The sequence below is a fragment of the Schistocerca serialis genome, chromosome 2, assembly GCF_023864345.2.
Source record: "Schistocerca serialis cubense isolate TAMUIC-IGC-003099 chromosome 2, iqSchSeri2.2, whole genome shotgun sequence".
Classification (NCBI taxonomy): domain Eukaryota; kingdom Metazoa; phylum Arthropoda; class Insecta; order Orthoptera; family Acrididae; genus Schistocerca; species Schistocerca serialis.
In genome coordinates, this window is record NC_064639.1 from 704,230,214 (window position 1) to 704,250,400 (window position 20,187).

General features: G+C 43.8%; 1 protein-coding gene across 1 annotated transcript in view; it reads left to right on the top strand.

The window, feature by feature from the left end:
- LOC126455671 (odorant receptor Or2-like) overlaps window positions 1–20,187 on the top strand; it is a 141,433-nt gene that overhangs the window by 36,052 nt on the left and 85,194 nt on the right. Inside the window, exon 4 of the mRNA XM_050091442.1 lies at window positions 7,938–8,045. Coding sequence (XP_049947399.1) covers window positions 7,938–8,045 — 108 coding nt within the window. The remainder of the gene's footprint in view (window positions 1–7,937; window positions 8,046–20,187) is intronic.

The following is a 20,187-nucleotide window of genomic DNA, read 5'->3' on the forward strand; positions in this document are numbered from 1 at the left end:
TCATTATGTGATAACCAACAGCGCGCCAGTGCACGGATGGGGTGGAAAAGACACCACCGATGTACTGTAATAATAAGCATCACAGTTGATAGTGCGAACAATTTTACCAATTTTACAGCAATTTCAACACCGGCCAATGATGTGACAGCATGTTTCCCCAATTTCAGTATCATAGCTAAACCGCCCCTTCTCTACTTTGCGAGCATCATTGTGAATGCAGATAGATGACTGCGCAGTACGTCCATTCAGTCTTAATTCTCGAACACATAAATCATCAAAGTATACCAGACAGCACTCCACATATTTATGACACCTGGAGCACAGCGCTTAATTTACGATCTATCTCTCTGCGTGTGAGAGTCGCAGAGCATTCTCGCTGTCTTAAGGTAAAATTAGAAAGTGAAAGACCCCCATCACACTGTCATTGACCAACCCGCCCTGCAGCACCATTACCGAATTAATCTGCAACCGACCAGAAGAAGACCACTACACCCCACGTCCCGTGAATGAATAGAGCTTTCTGAATCCTCACCCTTTCAAGTGCACGAAATTTCTTCAGATGCGCCCATTTCGAGGAGCTTAGCACTCCTTATCGACGTATAGTAACAGATTTCAAAGTGTCGTGATGTAATAGCAGATGGTTAAGAAGAACAAGAAACGAATGATTTTTATGCGCGATGGAGCTCCAGACGGATGGTGCTCGAGGCATTTTACATAAATCAACTACGCTATCAATTTTAATGTATTGTTCTAGCGTCTGGGATCAGTACGAGGAGGGTATTGATAAGAGAGAACATAAACACACGCACTCCTAAGGCTACACGCTTCTGCTGAGTCGTGTGGAATGTAGCGCTGTTAATTTTCCAATGTAAGAAATATATTTCCAGCGCATGACATACATCCTTCTTGCAGATATCTATATGGTAATAAACTGTAAAACGGAAAAACTACTTCATTAAACACAGTGGTTCTATGTGATACATGCACAATATAGCTTTCCAGAGATGGATAGCGTCCACTGTTCACATCCAACCATGGTCAGAAATTATACTATGCTCGCATCAGTCCTATATAAAATGATCATTAGTAACGGAGAATACTTCTTATAAGGAAACAGATAAACGTATAGCAGCAGCGTCCGACATGTGAAATTACAAGTCATGCCACCACTAACTCCATAAACAGCACATCTGTCAAGCAGATGTACACACGGGGATTGCAGTGTCTCACAAACACCTATCCCTAACTTAGTTATGAAACCAAAGTATCGATTTTACATCCAAGATGCAACAGGGGAATGGAGTACATCGCATAAATCTTCGTTCGTTTAGAGGAATGTGTCACGTTTCATCACACATGAGATGGGAGACCTCTGATGACCGAGAGGTTTACTGTTAACGATCGCAAGTAGACACTGCTCTAAGACCCGCACAGAACACGCGGTTGAATACGAGTCGAACGCAGGCTATGTCACACAACTGATGCATCATGACAGAACATCAGGAAAACATGGTGAAATGACCTACAACAACTTCTCCCTCCCTCTCTCTCTCTATCTCTCTCTCTTTCTCTCTCTCTCTCTCTCTCTGCCCCCCCCCCCTCTCTCTCTCTCTCTCTAGAATTCATCATCAGTCTACCGTTAAATCGTACCTCGTTACAACTCCATCTCAACCGACCACTCCATCCACTCTATGTCATACTTTAATGCAGCTGTAAGTAAGTTTAGAGGCAGATGGTTCTCTGTCTTCCTGAAAAGCGTCAAATACAGTAGTCAACTCGCGTGTACCACTGTTACCTCAATAGACATACAGTAGAATACTGCCTCGACTGAAAAAAGTGACTGTTTCCGTGGTTCCCTTTGCTTCCATGCTGACGTTTTTTCGGATTCCTCTTGCTGTAGCATACTTGTTCCCATGTACAAATTGTTCTGCACCAACCAGAAGACTCGCAAATACTTCCTCAATTTCCTCGCATTTCGGTGTATACTCCCTCAATTCATACGTATTTTGCGCAATTCTGTCAATTTTATGTCAGTTCTACCCACGCGATCATGACATAAACTCTCATTCTGTGTTCTAAAATTGCTTGTAAATACAGTACAGTTGCCAACACCTAGCGCAAATCCACTGATCGGGAGGCATAGTACAGCACTATACTTGGTTGTATCGAGTCGCCTCCACACCACATATTCCACATTTTCAGAACGTCTGCTCTGTTTTCTGTATGTCTGTGTATGTGCATGTGTCGCGGATGGCTCCCATGAGCAGGTCTTCCCGTTGGTGGACCCAGCTTCGAACATAGAATGCATCTTCCGACTTAACGCGTGGTTGGTGCACCTGCGAGCCCTATCCCAGATGCGATGTGTGGTGGATCCGCCTCTGAACATCGGTCTGGATGTATAGTGCACGGCAGATCCACACTCGAACGATAACTCGGATGTGGTATATTGTGGCTCTGCATCCCAATATACACTCCTGGAAATTGAAATAAGAACTCCGTGAATTCATTGTCCCAGGAAGGGGAAACTTTATTGACACATTCCTGGGGTCAGATACATCACATGATCACACTGACAGAACCACAGGCACATAGACACAGGCAACAGAGCATGCACAATGTAGGCACTAGTACAGTGTATATCCACCTTTCGCAGCAATGCAGGCTGCTATTCTCCCATGGAGACGATCGTAGAGATGCTGGATGTAGTCCTGTGGAACGGCTTGCCATGCCATTTCCACCTGGCGCCTCAGTTGGACCAGCGTTCGTGCTGGACGTGCAGACCGCGTGAGACGACGCTTCATCCAGTCCCAAACATGCTCAATGGGGGACAGATCCGGAGATCTTGCTGGCCAGGGTAGTTGACTTACACCTTCTAGAGCACGTTGGGTGGCACGGGATACATGCGGACGTGCATTGTCCTGTTGGAACAGCAAGTTCCCTTGCCGGTCTAGGAATGGTAGAACGATGGGTTCGATGACATTTTGGATGTACCGTGCACTATTCAGTGTCCCCTCGACGATCAACAGTGGTGTACGGCCAGTGTAGGAGATCGCTCCCCACACCATGATGCCGGGTGTTGGCCCTGTGTGCCTCGGTCGTATGCAGTCCTGATTGTGGCGCTCACCTGCATGCGCCAAACACGCATACGACCATCATTGGCACCAAGGCAGAAGCGACTCTCATCGCTGAAGGCGACACGTCTCCATTCGTCCCTCCATTCACGCCTGTCGCGACACCACTGGAGGCGGGCTGCACGATGTTGGGGCGTGAGCGGACGACGGCCTAACGGTGTGCGGAACCGTAGCCCAGCTTCATGGAGACGGTTGCGAATGGTCCTCGCCGATACCCCAGGAGCAACAGTGTCCCTAATTTGCTGGGAAGTGGCGGTGCGGTCCCCTACGGCACTGCGTAGGATCCTACGGTCTTGGCGTGCATCCGTGCGTCGCTGCGGTCCGGTCCCAGGTCGACGGGCACGTGCACCTTCCGCCGACCACTGGCGACAACATCGATGTACTGTGGAGACCTCACGCCCCACGTGTTGAGCAATTCGGCGGTACGTCCACCCGGCCTCCCGCATGCCCACTATACGCCCTCGCTCAAAGTCCGTCAACTGCACCTACGGTTCACGTCCACGCTGTCGCGGCATGCTACCAGTGTTAAAGACTGCGATGGAGCTCCGTATGCCACGGCAAACTGGCTGACACTGACGGCGGCGGTGCACAAATGCTGCGCAGCTAGCGCCATTCGACGGCCAACACCGCGGTTCCTGGTGTGTCCGCTGTGCCGTGCGTGTGATCATTGCTTGTACAGCCCTCTCGCAGTGTCCGGAGCAAGTATGGTGGGTCACACCGGTGTCAATGTGTTCTTTTTTCCATTTCCAGGAGTGTAGTTCCGTACATTGTGCGTGGCGGATCCACCTTCAAACCCTATCCCGGACGCGGCACATTATGGATCCGCGTCCCAACATCGCTCCAGATATAACGCTCGGCGGATCCACACTCGAACGCTAACTCGGGTCTACTGTGGGTCCCAGTCTAGCCTGCTGTAGTGCGCTATTTTCCCTCGTTGGCCTATCGCGTCGTGCCAGCGATTGTGGAGTGACCAGCGAGCTAAAAACGCCAAGTGACATCAACGAACACCCACGAAAACCACACATGTATTTCGTTTCTAACATAATTTGTATTTTATTCTTAGTATTTAACCTTGATCATTTAGCAGGGAGGTGCTTTGGTATACCAGTTTACACAAAACTGGGTAAGTTACACTCCTTCCAACAAATTTACAGAGTAAAGTTTTGCAACAGACCTCGTCCTTATTGTAATAAATTTATGGTAGTGAATAGAAAGTAGTTTGCTAAAGCCACAGAATATTAGTCAGTGCCGCCTACAAACAATTTTTCACACAGCAGAATTTGATGATATAGAGTTGAATCGTGAGAATATTGACCCATATGCATCGGTTGGTTCCCTAGTGAAATTTACCGACCAAAAAAATTCGAAGGCAGTGTACTGATGAAGTAGCAATTACATTGCTGCCACTAACCTGCGAAAGTAACAGTCTCTTTCACTCGTGATGTATTCAACTGCCTAACAGCCGCCTCAGAACACCACCAACGACTATCTCTTAACATATGGTTTGTACAAGGTAATCTATGATGTAGAAAAGGAGGAGGAACTGGTTAGTCCCAGCTGTCTGTGGTTTTCAACAACAGGGACATCTGAGAGGAGACGGCAAAAAGTTATGCACCATTGCAACACATGCGTTGAAACCGACGGCTATCACTTTGAACAACTGCTAAGACATTAAATATTTGTGTTAGCCGTAACATGGTTTTTTAGGTTAGAGGGACCCCCCCTTGGGCGAAACGATAAAATACCTGACGGCTTACCAGAGAGGACTTTATCATCGTTGATAAAGAACGTCCGTCCTCAGAGACCAAAAACAGGAAAAGTTAACGTAATATTGGTAAACTGCAGGAGTATCCAGGGCAAGGTTCCTGAATTAGTATCTCTTATTGAAGGAAATAGTGCGCATATAGTATTAGGAACGGAAAGTTGGTTAAAACCGGAAGTGAACAGTAACGAAATCCTAGACACAGAATGGAATATATACCGCAAGGATAGGATAAACGCCAATGGTGGAGGAGTATTTATAGCAGTAAAGAATTCAATAATATCCAGTGAAGTTATTAGCGAATGCGAATGTGAAATAATCTGGGTTAAGTTAAGTATCAAAGGTGGGTCAGATATGATAGTCGGATGCTTCTATAGACCACCTGCATCAGCAACCGTAGTAGTTGAGCGCCTCAGAGAGAACCTGCAGAACGTCGTGAAGAAGTTTCGTGATCATACTATTGTAATAGGGGGAGACTTCAATCTACCAGGTATAGAATGGGATAGTCACACAAGCAGAACTGGAGCCAGGGACAGAGACTCTTGTGACATTATCCTGACTGCATTGTCCGAGAATTACTTCGAGCAGATAGTTAGAGAACCAACTCGTGAAGCTAACGTTTTAGACCTCATAGCAACAAATAGACCGGAACTTTTCGACTCCGTGAATGTAGAAGAGGGTATCAGTGATCATAAGTCAGTGGTTGCATCAATGACTACAAGTGTAATAAGAAATGCCAAGAAAGGAAGGAAAATATATTTGCTTAGCAAGAGTGATAGGGCACAAATCGCAGAATATCTGAGTGACCACCATCAAACGTTCATTTCTGAGGAAGAGGATGTGGAACAAAAATGGAAAAAATTCAGAAACATCGTCCAGTACGCCTTAGATAAGTTCGTACCGACTAAGGTCCAAAGCGAGGGGAAAGATCCACCGTGGTATAACAATCATGTACGAAAGGTACTACGGAAACAAAGAAAGCTTCATCATAGGTTTAAGAGTAGTCGAATCATAGCTGATAAGGAAAAGCTGAACGAAGCGAAAAAGAGCGTAAAGAGAGCAATGAGAGAAGCATTCAACGAATTCGAACATAAAACATTGGCAAACAATCTAAACAAGAACCCTAAAAAGTTTTGGTCATATGTAAAATCGGTAAGCGGATCTAAATCCCCTATTCAGTCACTCGTTGACCACGATGGCACCGAAACAGAGGACGACCGAAGAAAGGCAGAAATACTGAATTCAGTGTTCCGAAACTGTTTCACTGCGGAAAATCGTAACACGGTCCCTGACTTCAGCCGTCGCACGGACGCCAAAATGGAAAATATTGAAATAAACGATATCGGAATTGAAAAACAACTGCTATCACTTAGTAGCGGAAAAGCATCCGGACCAGACGAGATACCCTTAAGATTCTACAGTGATTATGCTAAAGAACTTGCCCCCTTTCTATCAGCAATTTATCGTAGATCGCTGGAAGAACGTAAAGTACCTAGCGACTGGAAGAAAGCGCAGGTCGTTCCCATTTTCAAGAAGGGTCATAAATCAGATGCGAATAATTATAGGCCTATTTCGCTTACGTCAATCTGTTGTAGAATAATGGAACATGTTTTGTGTTCTCGTATTATGACGTTCTTAGATAATACAAATCTCCTTCATCATAACCAACATGGATTCCGCAAACAGAGATCATGTGAAACTCAGCTCGCCCTATTTGCCCAAGAAATTCACAGTGCCGTAGACACTGGCGAGCAGATTGATGCCGTATTCCTGGACTTCAGGAAGGCATTTGATACGGTTCCGCACTTACGTTTAGTGAAAAAAATACGAGCTTACGGAATATCGGACCAGGTTTGTGATTGGATTCAGGATTTCCTAGAAGAAAGAACACAACATGTCATTCTTAACGGTTCAAAATCTGCAGATGTAGAGGTAATTTCGGGAGTACCGCAGGGAAGCGTGATAGGACCTTCATTGTTTACAATATATATAAATGACTTAGTTGACAACATCGGTAGCTCCGTGAGGCTATTTGCAGATGACACGGTTGTCTACAAGAAAGTAGCAACATCAGAAGACTCGTACGTACTCCAGGAGGACCTGCAGAGGATTAATGCATGGTGCGACAGCTGGCAGCTTTCCCTAAACGTAGATAAATGTAATATAATGCGCATACATAGGGGCAGAAATCCATTCCAGTACGATTATGCCATAGGTGGTAAATCATTGGAAGCGGTAACGACCGTAACATACTTAGGAGTTACTATCCGGAGCGATCTGAAGTGGAATGATCACATAAAACAAATAGTGGGAAAAGCAGGCGCCAGGTTGAGATTCATAGGAAGAATTCTAAGAAAATGTGACCCATCGACGAAAGAAGTAGCTTACAAAACGCTTGTTCGTTCGATTCTTGAGTATTGCTCATCAGTATGGGACCCTTACCAGGTTGGATTAATAGAAGAGATAGACATGATCCAGCGAAAAGCAGCGCGATTCGTCATGGGGACATTTAGTCAGCGCGAGAGCGTTACGGAGATGCTGAACAAGCTCCAGTGGCGGACACTTCAAGAAAGGCGTTACGCAATACGGAGAGGTTTATTATCGAAATTACGAGAGAGCACATTCCGGGAAGAGATGGGCAACATATTACTACCGCCCACATATATCTCGCGTAATGATCACAACGAAAAGATCCGAGAAATTAGAGTAAATACGGAGACTTACAAGCAGTCGTTCTTCCCACGCACAATTCGTGAATGGAACAGGGAAGGGGGGATCAGATAGTGGTACAATAAGTACCCTCCGCCACACACCGTAAGGTGGCTCGCGGAGTATAGATGTAGATGTAGATGTAGATGGTTAAGACAATTAAAAGTGCACATTCAATTCTGACCATCAGTTCCTTACCTCAAAGAAGTCATTTGTGTATTGTTTACACTAAAGATTTGGGGTATCCTGTAGTACTAATTTTTGTTGTACAGTAACAAGTGTAAAGAAACCAACACGGCACTATGAATTTAAGTTTTTTCTGCCTCATATTCCAGCAGCGGCGACGATCCTAGCGGGCAGAGACAGGTGAAGGCCGTGCGCACAGAGGCAGAGGCCACGGCCATGCTGAGGGAGTGCGCCAGGCACCACCTGCAGGTCTGCAGGTACGCGAGTAAACAACAAGCAGCGATAAGTTGATCTCACTTGTTCTGTGGAGATGCTGTATGTGGCAATCTCAATTAAAATTAAAATTAGAACAAATTTTTAATGTATAAATGCATGCAAATGGAGGATTTCCGATCCGACAACGACTTCTATTCTGTGGACTCGCTTAATGCTGCTCGCCATTTATTAACATTGTAGCTTAGTGCCCGCTGTTTCGCCCGCGTAAGCTCTATGGTCTGCATAGATCTCTTTCTTTGTTTTTCTTTCATCGACTTTTTATCTTGTTCAAAAATTGCAACACATTCTAAACTCTTCACGCTAATTAAGACCATAGAAGCACGGTCTTATTCCGAATTACTTCTGACCAGAAGTCCCAGGCTTTTGTTAATCATGTCTTTTGCTTTCTTGTTGTGATATTTGCAGAGAAACTCTCATCCCATAACAAATGTTTCTTTATATCCAACCGAGAAGTGAAATACGAATTTTCTTAGAATTGGCTTTAAATTATTTTAATGTAACGAAATACTTTCTTAAAAAATTTCATTCCCTATTTCACCTCGTTAAGGGTTGAATTTCCAAAAGCAATGAAACACGTATATTTTTGTAATCTCGTGGAATCGGGTGTATTGCCGGTGGTCTAAGTCTTCCCAACACAGTATTTTAATGAGATAACTCGCCGTCTTCATCAGGTGTTTCCTGCGACTGTCGCAGAAAAGACCTGATGAAGTCACCTAGTTAGGACGTCGAAATAGTGTGTTGGGAAGACGGAGACCACCGGCAGTACACCTGATTCTATGAGAACACACACGTATATTTTTATTTCTAACAGCGACGCCAAATACAAACTTTCATAGATTTAGCTTCAAATTTCCTCGCGTAATGAAATAGTTCAAAAAATTTTTCATCCCAGTTTCGCACCCTTACGAGTGGAATTTCGAACAATCCCTTCCTAAACGATGCCTACAGTATGAAGTCGACACCCTCTCAGAATTTTAATTTTCTGTCGTTAGTGGTATGGGTTGGGCGGTGATAAATCAGTGAATCAGTATGGCCCTATTTCACCCCCTCAGGTGCTAAATTTCCAAAAACAGTGAAACACGTACTTTTTTCATTTCTAAATGAGAAGTCAAATATCAGTTTTCAAAGATTTAGCTTTAAAAATGCTTACACTACGAAATATATTCACAAAACACTTCACCTCCCTTCCACTCTCTTAGAGATTGAATTTCCAAAAAAAGTGAATTACATATTTTTTTATTTCTAACAGAGAAGCCAAATACAAATTCTCATAGATCTAGCTTTGAAAATGTTTCCATAATGAAATATTTCCATAAAAACTTTCATCCCCTGTTTCACCCCCACAGGGCTCGAATTTCTAAAAACAGTGCAACACTTGTTTTTTTTTCTTTATAATCGAAAAGCCAAATTTTTAATTTTCATATATTTAGCATTAGGAATCCTTACACAATAAAATGCGTTCATAAAACATTTCATCCCATATTCCACCCCTTTAGGGCTTTGAATTTCCAAAAACTCTGAAACATGAATTTTTTTTATTTTTAAGTTGGAAGTCGAATACCACTTTTCATAGATGTAGCTTTAAAAATAATTTAGTCGTTCTTCAATAGTGATTTATTTTCAAAAAAATTTCACCTACTATCTCACCCCCATACAAGGACTTCATTGATTGGAGCCACTGCACATGACTTACTTATCTCTTCTCCTGGTAAGCGGTTTTCATGGATTTTTTTCTTCTACTAACTATTCTGTTATTGCACCATTTCGTGATTTATCTGTCTGCTTAATTTTTAACACCCCTCAATATCTCCTCATTTAAAATATGCTTACAGTTTCTTCTTCTCTGCTTGATTTCTCCATGTCTGATTTACATATAAGGCAGTTCTCAGATACTTCTTCCTCAGATCAGTTTAAATGTGTAATGCTGCTCATTCTCTTTTGTTGAAGAAAAATTACTTACCTGCTGTCACTTGTTTTTCAGATCTTTTTTGCTTCACTCATCTTCGGTAATCACGCCTCCCAGACAGGGGAATTCTTTCACTTCATCTGCTGGTGCTACCCCAGTACTGATGTTTAGAAATTCCTGCACTTCCTTCTACCACAGTTCTTCGCTTTCCTTTTTATTAACTCTTAATGCAAATTTTGTGGTAAACGCTGTCGACAGCATTCTTTAGTTCACGTATGTCTTCTTTACTTTCGGTCAGATGCTGTACGCAGCTTGCCATTTTTAAAATTAAATAGCAGTGACATTAAGCTACAACGCTTTCTTCTTCACACCAATTCGCCTCTTTATCTTCAGTTCTTAATACACAAATGAAAATATACTAAATCGTCACACAAATTGTTTGCAAGGTTCGAAGGTTAGATATACATTTTGCATTAAGCATGAGTATATACCTGCAGTTGCTTATACCAGTACAGAAAGAGGAAACATCTCGAAGCCGGCCGCTGTGGCCGAGCGGTTCCAGGCGCTTCAGTCCGGAACCGCGCTGCTGCTACGGTCGCAGGTTCGAATCCTGCCTCGGGCATGGATCTGTGTGATGTCCTTACGTTAGTTAGGTTTAAGTAGTTCTAAGTCTAGGGAACTGATGGCTTCAGATGTTAAGTCCCATAGTGCTTGGAGCCATTTGAACCAAACATCTCAAATGGAGCGCAGAAGACTTTAGAGAGGGCTATTCAGAAGTACATGTGGGTTTTCAGAAGACGAAACCGACAACACATACAAAAAAACCACACTTCAATCGATAGAATATCTGTCCAAGATTCTATTGGTAATACGATTCCTTCGTGCTCCTGAATAATGATTCCCGCTCATTCTCCACTTCGTCTGCTGATGGTCCCGACTGGCCTGTTTTCTTCGCACCACGTAAGCAGCCAGTTTCACGGAATGTGTTGTTCCACCCATAGATTGTTTTGTTTGTCGGAGTTTTTACCTGATATTTGGTATGAAATCGTCACTGAACTGTCACAATTGACTAACATTTAGCTAATTCAAGTTCACAAAAACCACTCATCACTGCATTATACACAGTGAACATTAATAAAACCGACAATCTGCAGGGACGGGTACCTGACTGGAAACGGAGGGAGACAGGTCCTATAAATATGTGTCCGGAAATGCTTCGTTGCCACGGTAGATGGCGTTGACGAACGGCAGTTCCTCTGACCACGTGCCGTGTGTTCCTTGGTGCTGCAGGCTGTGAGATTGACGCAGCGTACTGTATGTAGCAGAGTGGTCCGGTACTCATGTCGGGAACAAGCCGTGGTGGTGTTTCTGTACGCCCAAGCGGATGGAAACCGTCGTGAGTCAGCATGGTCCTCCAAATCTAGTGTACGCACAGTCCGCCGTCTTCCTGCACTTTCGTCTGTCTGAAAGGGTTCATGATCACGCAAACGCCTAAAAAGAGCTTGAAATCTTGTGTGATGTGTTTGGGTCTGTTAGGATATTTATTTTGGTATAACCTTGTTACCTCTAGGCCGTTTCCATCTGCTTGGCCGTACAGAAACACCGTCTCTGTTTGTTTCCGACGTGAATACCGGACCATTTTGCTGCTTACAGTACGCTGCATCAATCACACAGCCTGCAATACACAAAGAACACACGGCACGTGGTCAGAGGAACTGCGATTCGTCAGCGCCATCCAAAGTGGCAACGATGCATTTCCGGACTCATGTTCATAGGTCCTTCTTTTTCCTCCGTTTCCAGTCGGTTATCCGTCCCTGCAGTTTGTGGGTTTTACTGATATTGACTCCGTATGCCATGTTCTGACAAGCCTGCCCCATGGCTGTGCGGTCAGCAAACACATCACGGCGCGTGTTACGTATCGAAACTTGGAGAGATGCGCTATCCACTAGGATGTGTCAGTTTCCTGTATGTCTTGCAGTGTTCGCGCAATTTATACCCGAATGACGTATTGTCGACGTTACTTTCATCGTGATCATATAGAGCCCACAATCTGTATACCAGTCACTGGCAGTGAGACTGTTGTAACATGCCCTTGAACAACGAAAAGAATATTCTGAAATCCAGCCAAGCTGAGCGATTTTTTTTTTTTTTTTGAAATTTCTGTTTCAATCCAGATCTGAAAAATGTACTGACTATCTGCCTAGTTATTGAACTCTGCTAGTGGCCAATGGCGTACTTAAGGAGATTTCAGGCTGTGTGTTCCCGTAACAGAAACGCAGTTGCACTAAAGGACGATCAAAACATGGCTCTTCTTAAAATAGCTCCTAGCGTGAAGTCTCGAACTATTTTTCAACACACAGTATATATCTTATTTTACATTTTGTCGTCTGGCACTAAGCTAACAGTACGCTTTTGGTCTTAGATGATGTTTGGTACAAGCAGGGGCAGGCTCCACGAACAGGCCATTATTATACTGTACGAGGTGTACCAAAAATAATCATCCAATTTAAAAAATCGTAACTATTATGTTATTTGAGATATGTGCGTGAACAACGTATTGTTGGAAAGAGCAAACACTCAAGTTTTACATGGTTCCCGCTGAGTAGCAGCAGTGTGCGCCCACTTCAATTCCTAGTAAAAATGATGTCGGGATCTTGAACATCTTGAACATCTATGAAAAGGTATGAAAAAACTTGAACCGTGATTTATTTTCAAAGAATATTCTTAAGAATTTATTTTATTTACTAGCGATTCATCAAGAACATTAACACATTTAATCACACTATGTAAGCACGGAAGTAGTGGCCAGGGAGTAACTGATGAAATCATAACCAAATTCCTTTTAACAAATGGGAATTTTATTCACTTTAATAGTGCCTAAAAGCTTTTTTTAAAAGAAACAGATTTAAAATTATAATCAGAAAGCACCCTCTAAATATCAAAGCTACAATTTATTCAGAGGCAGAAAGAAACAAGTTTTGACTGTATGAGGTTTCGGGCAGAGAACCTAGCCGCTCCCTTTTGACACGGCCGTAGTTACGACCGCTCTCAACAGCCTCTGAAAGACTACACTGGTGCAAATCTGGAACACACCAGATAACTTTAAACTAAGAGTTTTAACAATTTACACAAGCACACAAACTATGAACCCCCCGTAGGAGGGATGGAAATGGTACAAAACACTAGCAATTAAAATATTAACCTTGCCACCGAAGGTGCAACTTGATTTTAACTTCTAAGAAAAGTCTTACGGTGAAAGGGTGGCAACTTTATACACTAAAATGATCATTTAAAATGTTGTTGTGGTCTTCAGTCCTGAGATTGGCTTGATGCAGCTCTCCATGCTACTCTATCCTGTGCAAGCTTCTTCATCTCCCAGTACCTACTGCAGCCTACATCCTTCTGAATCTGCTCAGTGTATTCATCTCTTGGTCTCCCTCTACGATTTTTACTCTCCACGCTGCCTTCCATTACTAAATAGGTGATCCCTTGATGCCTCAGAACATGTCCTACCAACCGATCCTTTCTTCTAGTCAAGTTGTGCCACAAACTCCTCCCCAATTCTATTCAATACCTCCTCATTAGTTATGTGATCTACCCATCTAATCTTCAGCATTCTTCTGTAGCACCACATTTCGAAAGCTTCTATTCTCTTCTTTTCCAAACTATTTATCGTCCATGTTTCACTTCCATACATGGCCACACTCCATACAAATACTTTCAGAAACGACTTCCTGATGCTTAAATCAATACTCGATGTTAACAAATTTCTCTTCTTCAGAAACGCTTTCCTTGCCATTGCCAGTCTACATTTTATATATTCTCTACTTCGACCATCATCAGTTATTTTGCTCCCCAAATAGCAAAACTCCTTTACTACTTTAAGTGTCTCATTTCCTAATCTAATTCCCTGAGCATCACCCGACTTAATCCGACTACATTCCATTATCCTCGTTTTGCTTTTGTTGATGTTCATCTTATACCCTCCTTTCAAGACACTGTCCATTCCGTTCAACTGCTCTTCCAAGTCCTTTGCTGTCTCTGACAGAATTACAATCCCATCGGCGAACCTCAAAGTTTTAAATTCTTCTCCATGGATTTTAATGCCTACTCCGAACTTTTCTTTTGTTTCCTTTATTGCTTGCTCAATATACAGATTGAATAACATTGGGGAGAGGCTACAACCCTGTCTCACTCCCTTCCCAGCCACTGCTTCCCTTTGATGCCTCTCGACTCTTATAACTGCCATCTGGTTTCTGTACAAATTGTAAATAGCCTTTCGCTCCCTGTATTTTACCCCTGCCACCTTCATTTAAAATAAAAGCTCATAAAATGCAATCTTATATAAAATTCTACAAGGTTTGCCAAACAATAGTTAAGATGATCTACAGTACACAGATACCGCCTCTCAAGATCATAGGCAATAATATCAATGTTTCCAAAGATCAAAACATATTTCAGGTTTCCAGAATGAGATTTTCACTCTGCAGCGGAGTGTGCGCTGGTACGAAACTTCCTCGTAGATTAAAACTGTGTGCCCGAGACTCGGTCGGGCACACAGTTTTAATCTGCGAGGAAGTTTCATATTTCAGGTATTAGGCCGTTACACTCCTAGCAATAAATTCGTTAACACACCAAATCCGACAAACATGACAGTGGCAGCTACTAACGTACGGTAGATTGATAGGGAGATTACCGAACAACCCGAACCGCATGTTGCTCTAACCCGCCCTTACTCCACAACGAAAAACGGACCACCCAATTTATAAACAACCACCTTCCCGCGGGTGGGCAAACGGAGAAGAATGGTGGGACGACCCCAAAGCAAAACGGCTGGTGACCTCACCAAGAAAACAAGTAGAATCTAACAAGAGCAAATAAAATCAAACAACATATCACCAATCACTTTACGATAAACTGCGATTTCTCGAGAAGACCTGGCGCAGCACCCCCAAATCGCTCTCCCGAACCGTCCTCTGCCAGCCGCTTCAACGGACGCAGGAAGGCGCGCCGATCTCCCGTCTCACGGCGTCGCAGTTCGCACCGGCCAGACTGAGGTCGTGGGTTGACTCCTGTTGCTCTCGTGTCGACCGCGAAGTCACTTCCCTCCCTGTGCGCCGCGGCCCACTGGACTAACGTGGCGACCTCACATGCGCCGACGCTCAAGACAGACAAGTCATCTCGTGTCTCAGTGCACGACTGACCAACCGATCCATCCAACCGCCAATGACCATTGCCTGAGCAAACTCGAGTAGATTGGCGGCTTAACGCGCAGACTCAGATGCAGGAACTAAGCTCCGACCGGGCGACCACTAGCTGAGTTCTCTTACTGGCGGAGTGGAAAGACTCTCATTTTGCCGGCTTTAAAGGTTGATCCGAACGACAGACATACTAGCACTCCGAACGACAGACAGACACTAACTGCCTAACAAATGCGGACGAGAGACAGACTAGCAAGCTGGGGACGAGAGACTCACCCAGACCGACCGACCCGCGTGCTCATAGCGCCCCTTAAAGGCACGTGAACAGGTAACCTTTCCCCTTTCCCACCTGAGGGAGACACCAAAGCTGCGATTGCCACAGCGGCGCCACCGCCAGAAACGGAGGGCGACTGCTTCACACTACGCGCTGCGGCGCACTCTTCAAAACAGCAGTTTTTACCACGGCTCAAAACTTTTTCGGTTTCCCGTTCATCAAAAACAGAATCCATTGTTTATGTCCACTAGTTTCAGAAATATAGACGAGCCAAATCGGATGATTCCATTTTATACACCCGGTAAATCTGATGTGTAATATAAACAAATTGATAGGGAATACGCGGGGCCTCTGATTCATCTGAGACATATGGGCACAGCAGTGTAGCTTCGAACACCTCAAACGTATCAAAAATGTTTGCTGCTGCAACAAATAAGTGAGAGGGCTTATTTAGCTAAGAATTGTTTTGTAGTTATTCAGTATTGTTGCGTTTAATATTTTAAAAGACGATTAGGACCAAAGATGAATGACCAGAGTGGGCGTAAAAAGCTTAGCTGGAAGACCCTATCGTATGAGTGTGTTAGCTAGGGCCAAGGTTGCTCGAGTAGCTCAGAGGTACTCGGGACGCATGTCATTCAACAACTGCATATGCGGAAATGCTAATATTTTGTACATTAAATATACTTCTTTAGAGCAAAATTACAACTACTTAGCCCTAAGGTTGGTTGGCAGTATGATGGGTTCCCAGATGCTTTCTCTGCAAGGCTGTGTTCAGTTGGCAGTACGTTCGTCTTTCATTTATGACATTCATAAACTGGGCTATGAATCTTCTCTTCTTGCTCTTATTCCTTCGCCTTTCCTCTCAGCAACATCGGTACACCATTGTGAGCCGCGCAGAAGATAATCAATGCTTTCTTTTATTTGCACTTTGCACACTACTTCTTTTGTCATTTATTCTTTACAAAATCTGTCTTTATCACGCTATCGGCCCATGGCATTCGTAGTGCACGCCGCCATAACTACGTTTCAAAATCTTCTAATTTAATTATTTCGTTTTTTCCCATGGTCAGTGTCTCTGAGAAGTAGTTTTCTGCACTCCACAAGAAAGGTCTTATAAACAGCTTCAGCAAATCTTATCTCTCAGTTGCCTTTTCTTTCAGAGGAGTTAATGCCTGAATTCTTTCGCCTGGATAAGTTTTATATCTCCCTTAGTGACTTGCGCTTTTTTAAATGCACATACTTTGTGTTCGTCTATGAAAGAAGTTTGGGTTCTGTATAGTTAATGGATTGAGAAATTATGAATACTCTAAAGAAACTGTATTGGATAAAGTACATACATGGTCGCAACATTTAGAGAAACAGACTAACAAGACAGTAAGTGTAAAATCACTCCTGTGAGCTGCAAAATGCTACTATAAAACATTTCGAAAAAACGAAGTGTTGTTTCGTTCCTAAATTCGCAAGTGCGTCTTTTTAAAACATGCGTGAAATCAAAGTGGTCAAATAACGGCAGCATTACAAGGATAGTAGATGAGCTGAACCGCAAGAACGTTCTCTGTTCGTCGTTTGTGTCCCTCTCATGACAAACACGCAATCGAAACAAGCGATCCAGACAGGGACTCTCGAAGTCACAACCCAGTACGATCGCGACAGTGTATGGGCGGTGGTGGAAGAGCCGTGGAGCTCCAAGCTACTGCAGATCCTGTGCATGTCTTCAGTAGCCGCAGACTCAATACTGAGTGCTAAAAAAGACATTGAAGAAACACAAATTTTCATGTCAGGATGATCACCACAGGAAAGGTAGCTCCGCGATCAGGCCCAGAGCGCCCCGAGATTCCGACCGGCATCATCTGCCACATGACGTCATGCGGTAGCGGTGTGGGTGGGTATAGGGTCAGCACACCGATCTCCCGGCCGCTGCCGGCTTTGCAGACCTTGGAGCCGCCAAGTTCTCACTAAAGTAGCTCCTCAGTTGGCATCACTACATTAAGAGGATCCTCTCCAGCCTTCCTACAGCAAAAATTCGTAGCAGTACCGACAATTAGACATGTCCTCCGCATGGCAATCAGCCATGCTGACCACTTCTTTTTCTTGTTTTTTCCTTTCTTTTTTAATTTAATTTCTTTTATTATTTATGTAGACTTGTTGTATTACTTTTCCTCTCTCTCTTCATACTTTCTTTTTCCTTTCAATTCTTTTCTCTTCTTTTTCCGTCCACGACTGTGCGTGTGATCCTTGTACAGGGACCATGCTGATGCTACATCTACATCTGCGTCTACATCTACATACATACTCCACAAGCCACTGTATGTTGTGTGGCGAAAGAAACCTTGAACTATTACTAGTCATTTCCTTTCCTGTTCCTGCGCGACCGCTACGGTCGCAGGTTCGAATCCTGCCTCGGGCATGGATGTGTGTGATGTCCTTAGGTTAGTTAGGTTTAAGTAGTTCTAAGTTCTAGGGGACTGATGACCTCAGATGTTAAGTCCCATAGTGCTCAGAGCCATTTGAACCATTTTTTGAACCTTTCCTCTTCCACTCGCAAACACAGCGAGGGAAAAACAGCTGTTTATATGCCTCCACACGAGCCCTAATTTCTCTATCTTCGTGGTTCTTGCGCGAAATGCAATAGAATCGTTCTGCAATCAACTTCAAATTCCGGTTCTCTAATCTTATTCAACAGTGTTTTGCGAAAACAACGTCGTCTTTTCTATCTCGTTCGAATTTTAGCATATGTACTGCCGAAGCCAGTATTCTGCTCTTTAACGGAGGTAGACACCGGGAATGTCTTACGGAAATAAATATACTGAGTCAGAGTTTTAATCGTAAGATACATCATTTGATTTAAGACAACCGAAAGTTCAAGTATTCAGTTGTGATCTAAGACTCTAAGCATGTGATATTTACTGCCCACCATCCATGTGGAGCACGCATTTGTTTCACCACGGACTTCTAGTGCTCAGCCACACACAGTTGATATCATCAAAGTGTACGGGCCTGAAGATGGCGTTGACGCAACGTCGAAACTAATAGCCAAATAAATATGAAATCTCAAGTACAGCTGGAGGAATTTCATTTTTAATAAAAATTGTACCAGCTGATGTCCCACCATCATCCAGTTTAAATACGGATGTACGAAGTCTAAGTATATGGCCCCTATCACTGAAGGTATCACATTGAAGTTAATATTATCATGAATCTCATGAATGAATTGACCTGATTCTGAATGAAAGGAGAATGAATCTCGCAAAGGATATATACTGAAATACCGCGATCTTCTCTTAGCCAGAACTCGAGAGCTCTTCCAGAGGACACCGGAACTGTCCAAGCGTTGCCCGTGGAATGAGACCCAGAGTACAGCGCCTCCCATCTGAACTGTAGCAACATGATACCACTCAGCCAGTAAGGTTAATATTACGAGCACTGAAAAAGTACACAATTCTTGCCATGGAAAGTATACTCTTCAGAGTTCAATTAATATTAATGATATACCAGTTTAATTACGGCTATCATCAACACACCTATATATGCCCGTGATAGGGTGGTCGAGTAAGTCTGAGCTCCATTGCCTGAGGACACGGTGGTTTCGTCAGGAAAAAATAAATTTTGCTGCAAGCATTTCTCATACCCGCATGGTTCTCTGGTGCACTAGGAAAATGTTCAACACTCTGTATTACCCTCCTATAAACAATGCAGCCTACTCGAATCCTTTACGTTTCGCTGACTAGTGAGGAATGCAAAATGAGCATTGTTTTATCAAGTATATCGTTCCGTTACATCCCGAACCTGTTTATTAAGTTGGAGCAGCTCACGTTTAAGAGGCCTAATACCACGGGGAATTATTCACATGTCAATGAATCTGAGTAAAACGAAGTATTAGTAGAAAACGAATGTTTGACACGTATTCAAGGTAATCAGAAAAGATAATAAACTTCAAAACAACTATTTTTCTGGAGGAGCCCAGAGGCTGATTGGTGTCACCCTGGAGGTGGACCCAGCTGGATGACTGTATTTCAGGTTCTGGCAGCATTAGGTCTCGGAGCGGCCCACAGACCAGCAGTTAGCGGAAGCGGTGGCTGGAGAAGTCGAGGCTATGTGACCCACGTCGGCCTATGTGTGGTGTGGAACACATCTCGGCGTCGGTAACAGCCGAAGACAACATATTGGTGTGGTTGGGCTGAGATTTACCCACATTTGTTACGGTCGGATCCTACCTCTGGTCATACAGGGACTTAGTGTCTCAGCGCAGGACAAGGCATGAGGTAGCTCACCTCAAGGCGGTAGCGAATTGATGTCTGCTCTACTAAAAATTTGGAAATTTGTGGTAAGTTCTTATGGGATCAAACTGGTAAGGTCATCGGTCCCTAAGCTTACGCACTACTTAATCTAACTTAAACTAACTTACGCTAAGGATAAGACACACACCCATGCCCGAGGGAGGACTCGAACTCCGACGCGGGGAGCCGCGCGGACCGTGACAAGACGCCCTGGACTGCGCGGCTACCCCGTGCGCCCTGCTCTGCTATCTCGGCAATATTAAGGCCCTGGCAGCGGAATTTCATAGCTGGCTAGCTGGCCCACCTGGTCATGGGTTGTAAGGTCTGCTCGGAGGGGTGTTGGTAAAACAGATGAATATATGGCTTTATATGGAAGATGCGATGTACTACTTACTAACACAGATTAACAGAAGGAATTAGCTGGCGGTGACAAGTTCCTATGGGACCAAACTGCTGAGGCCATCT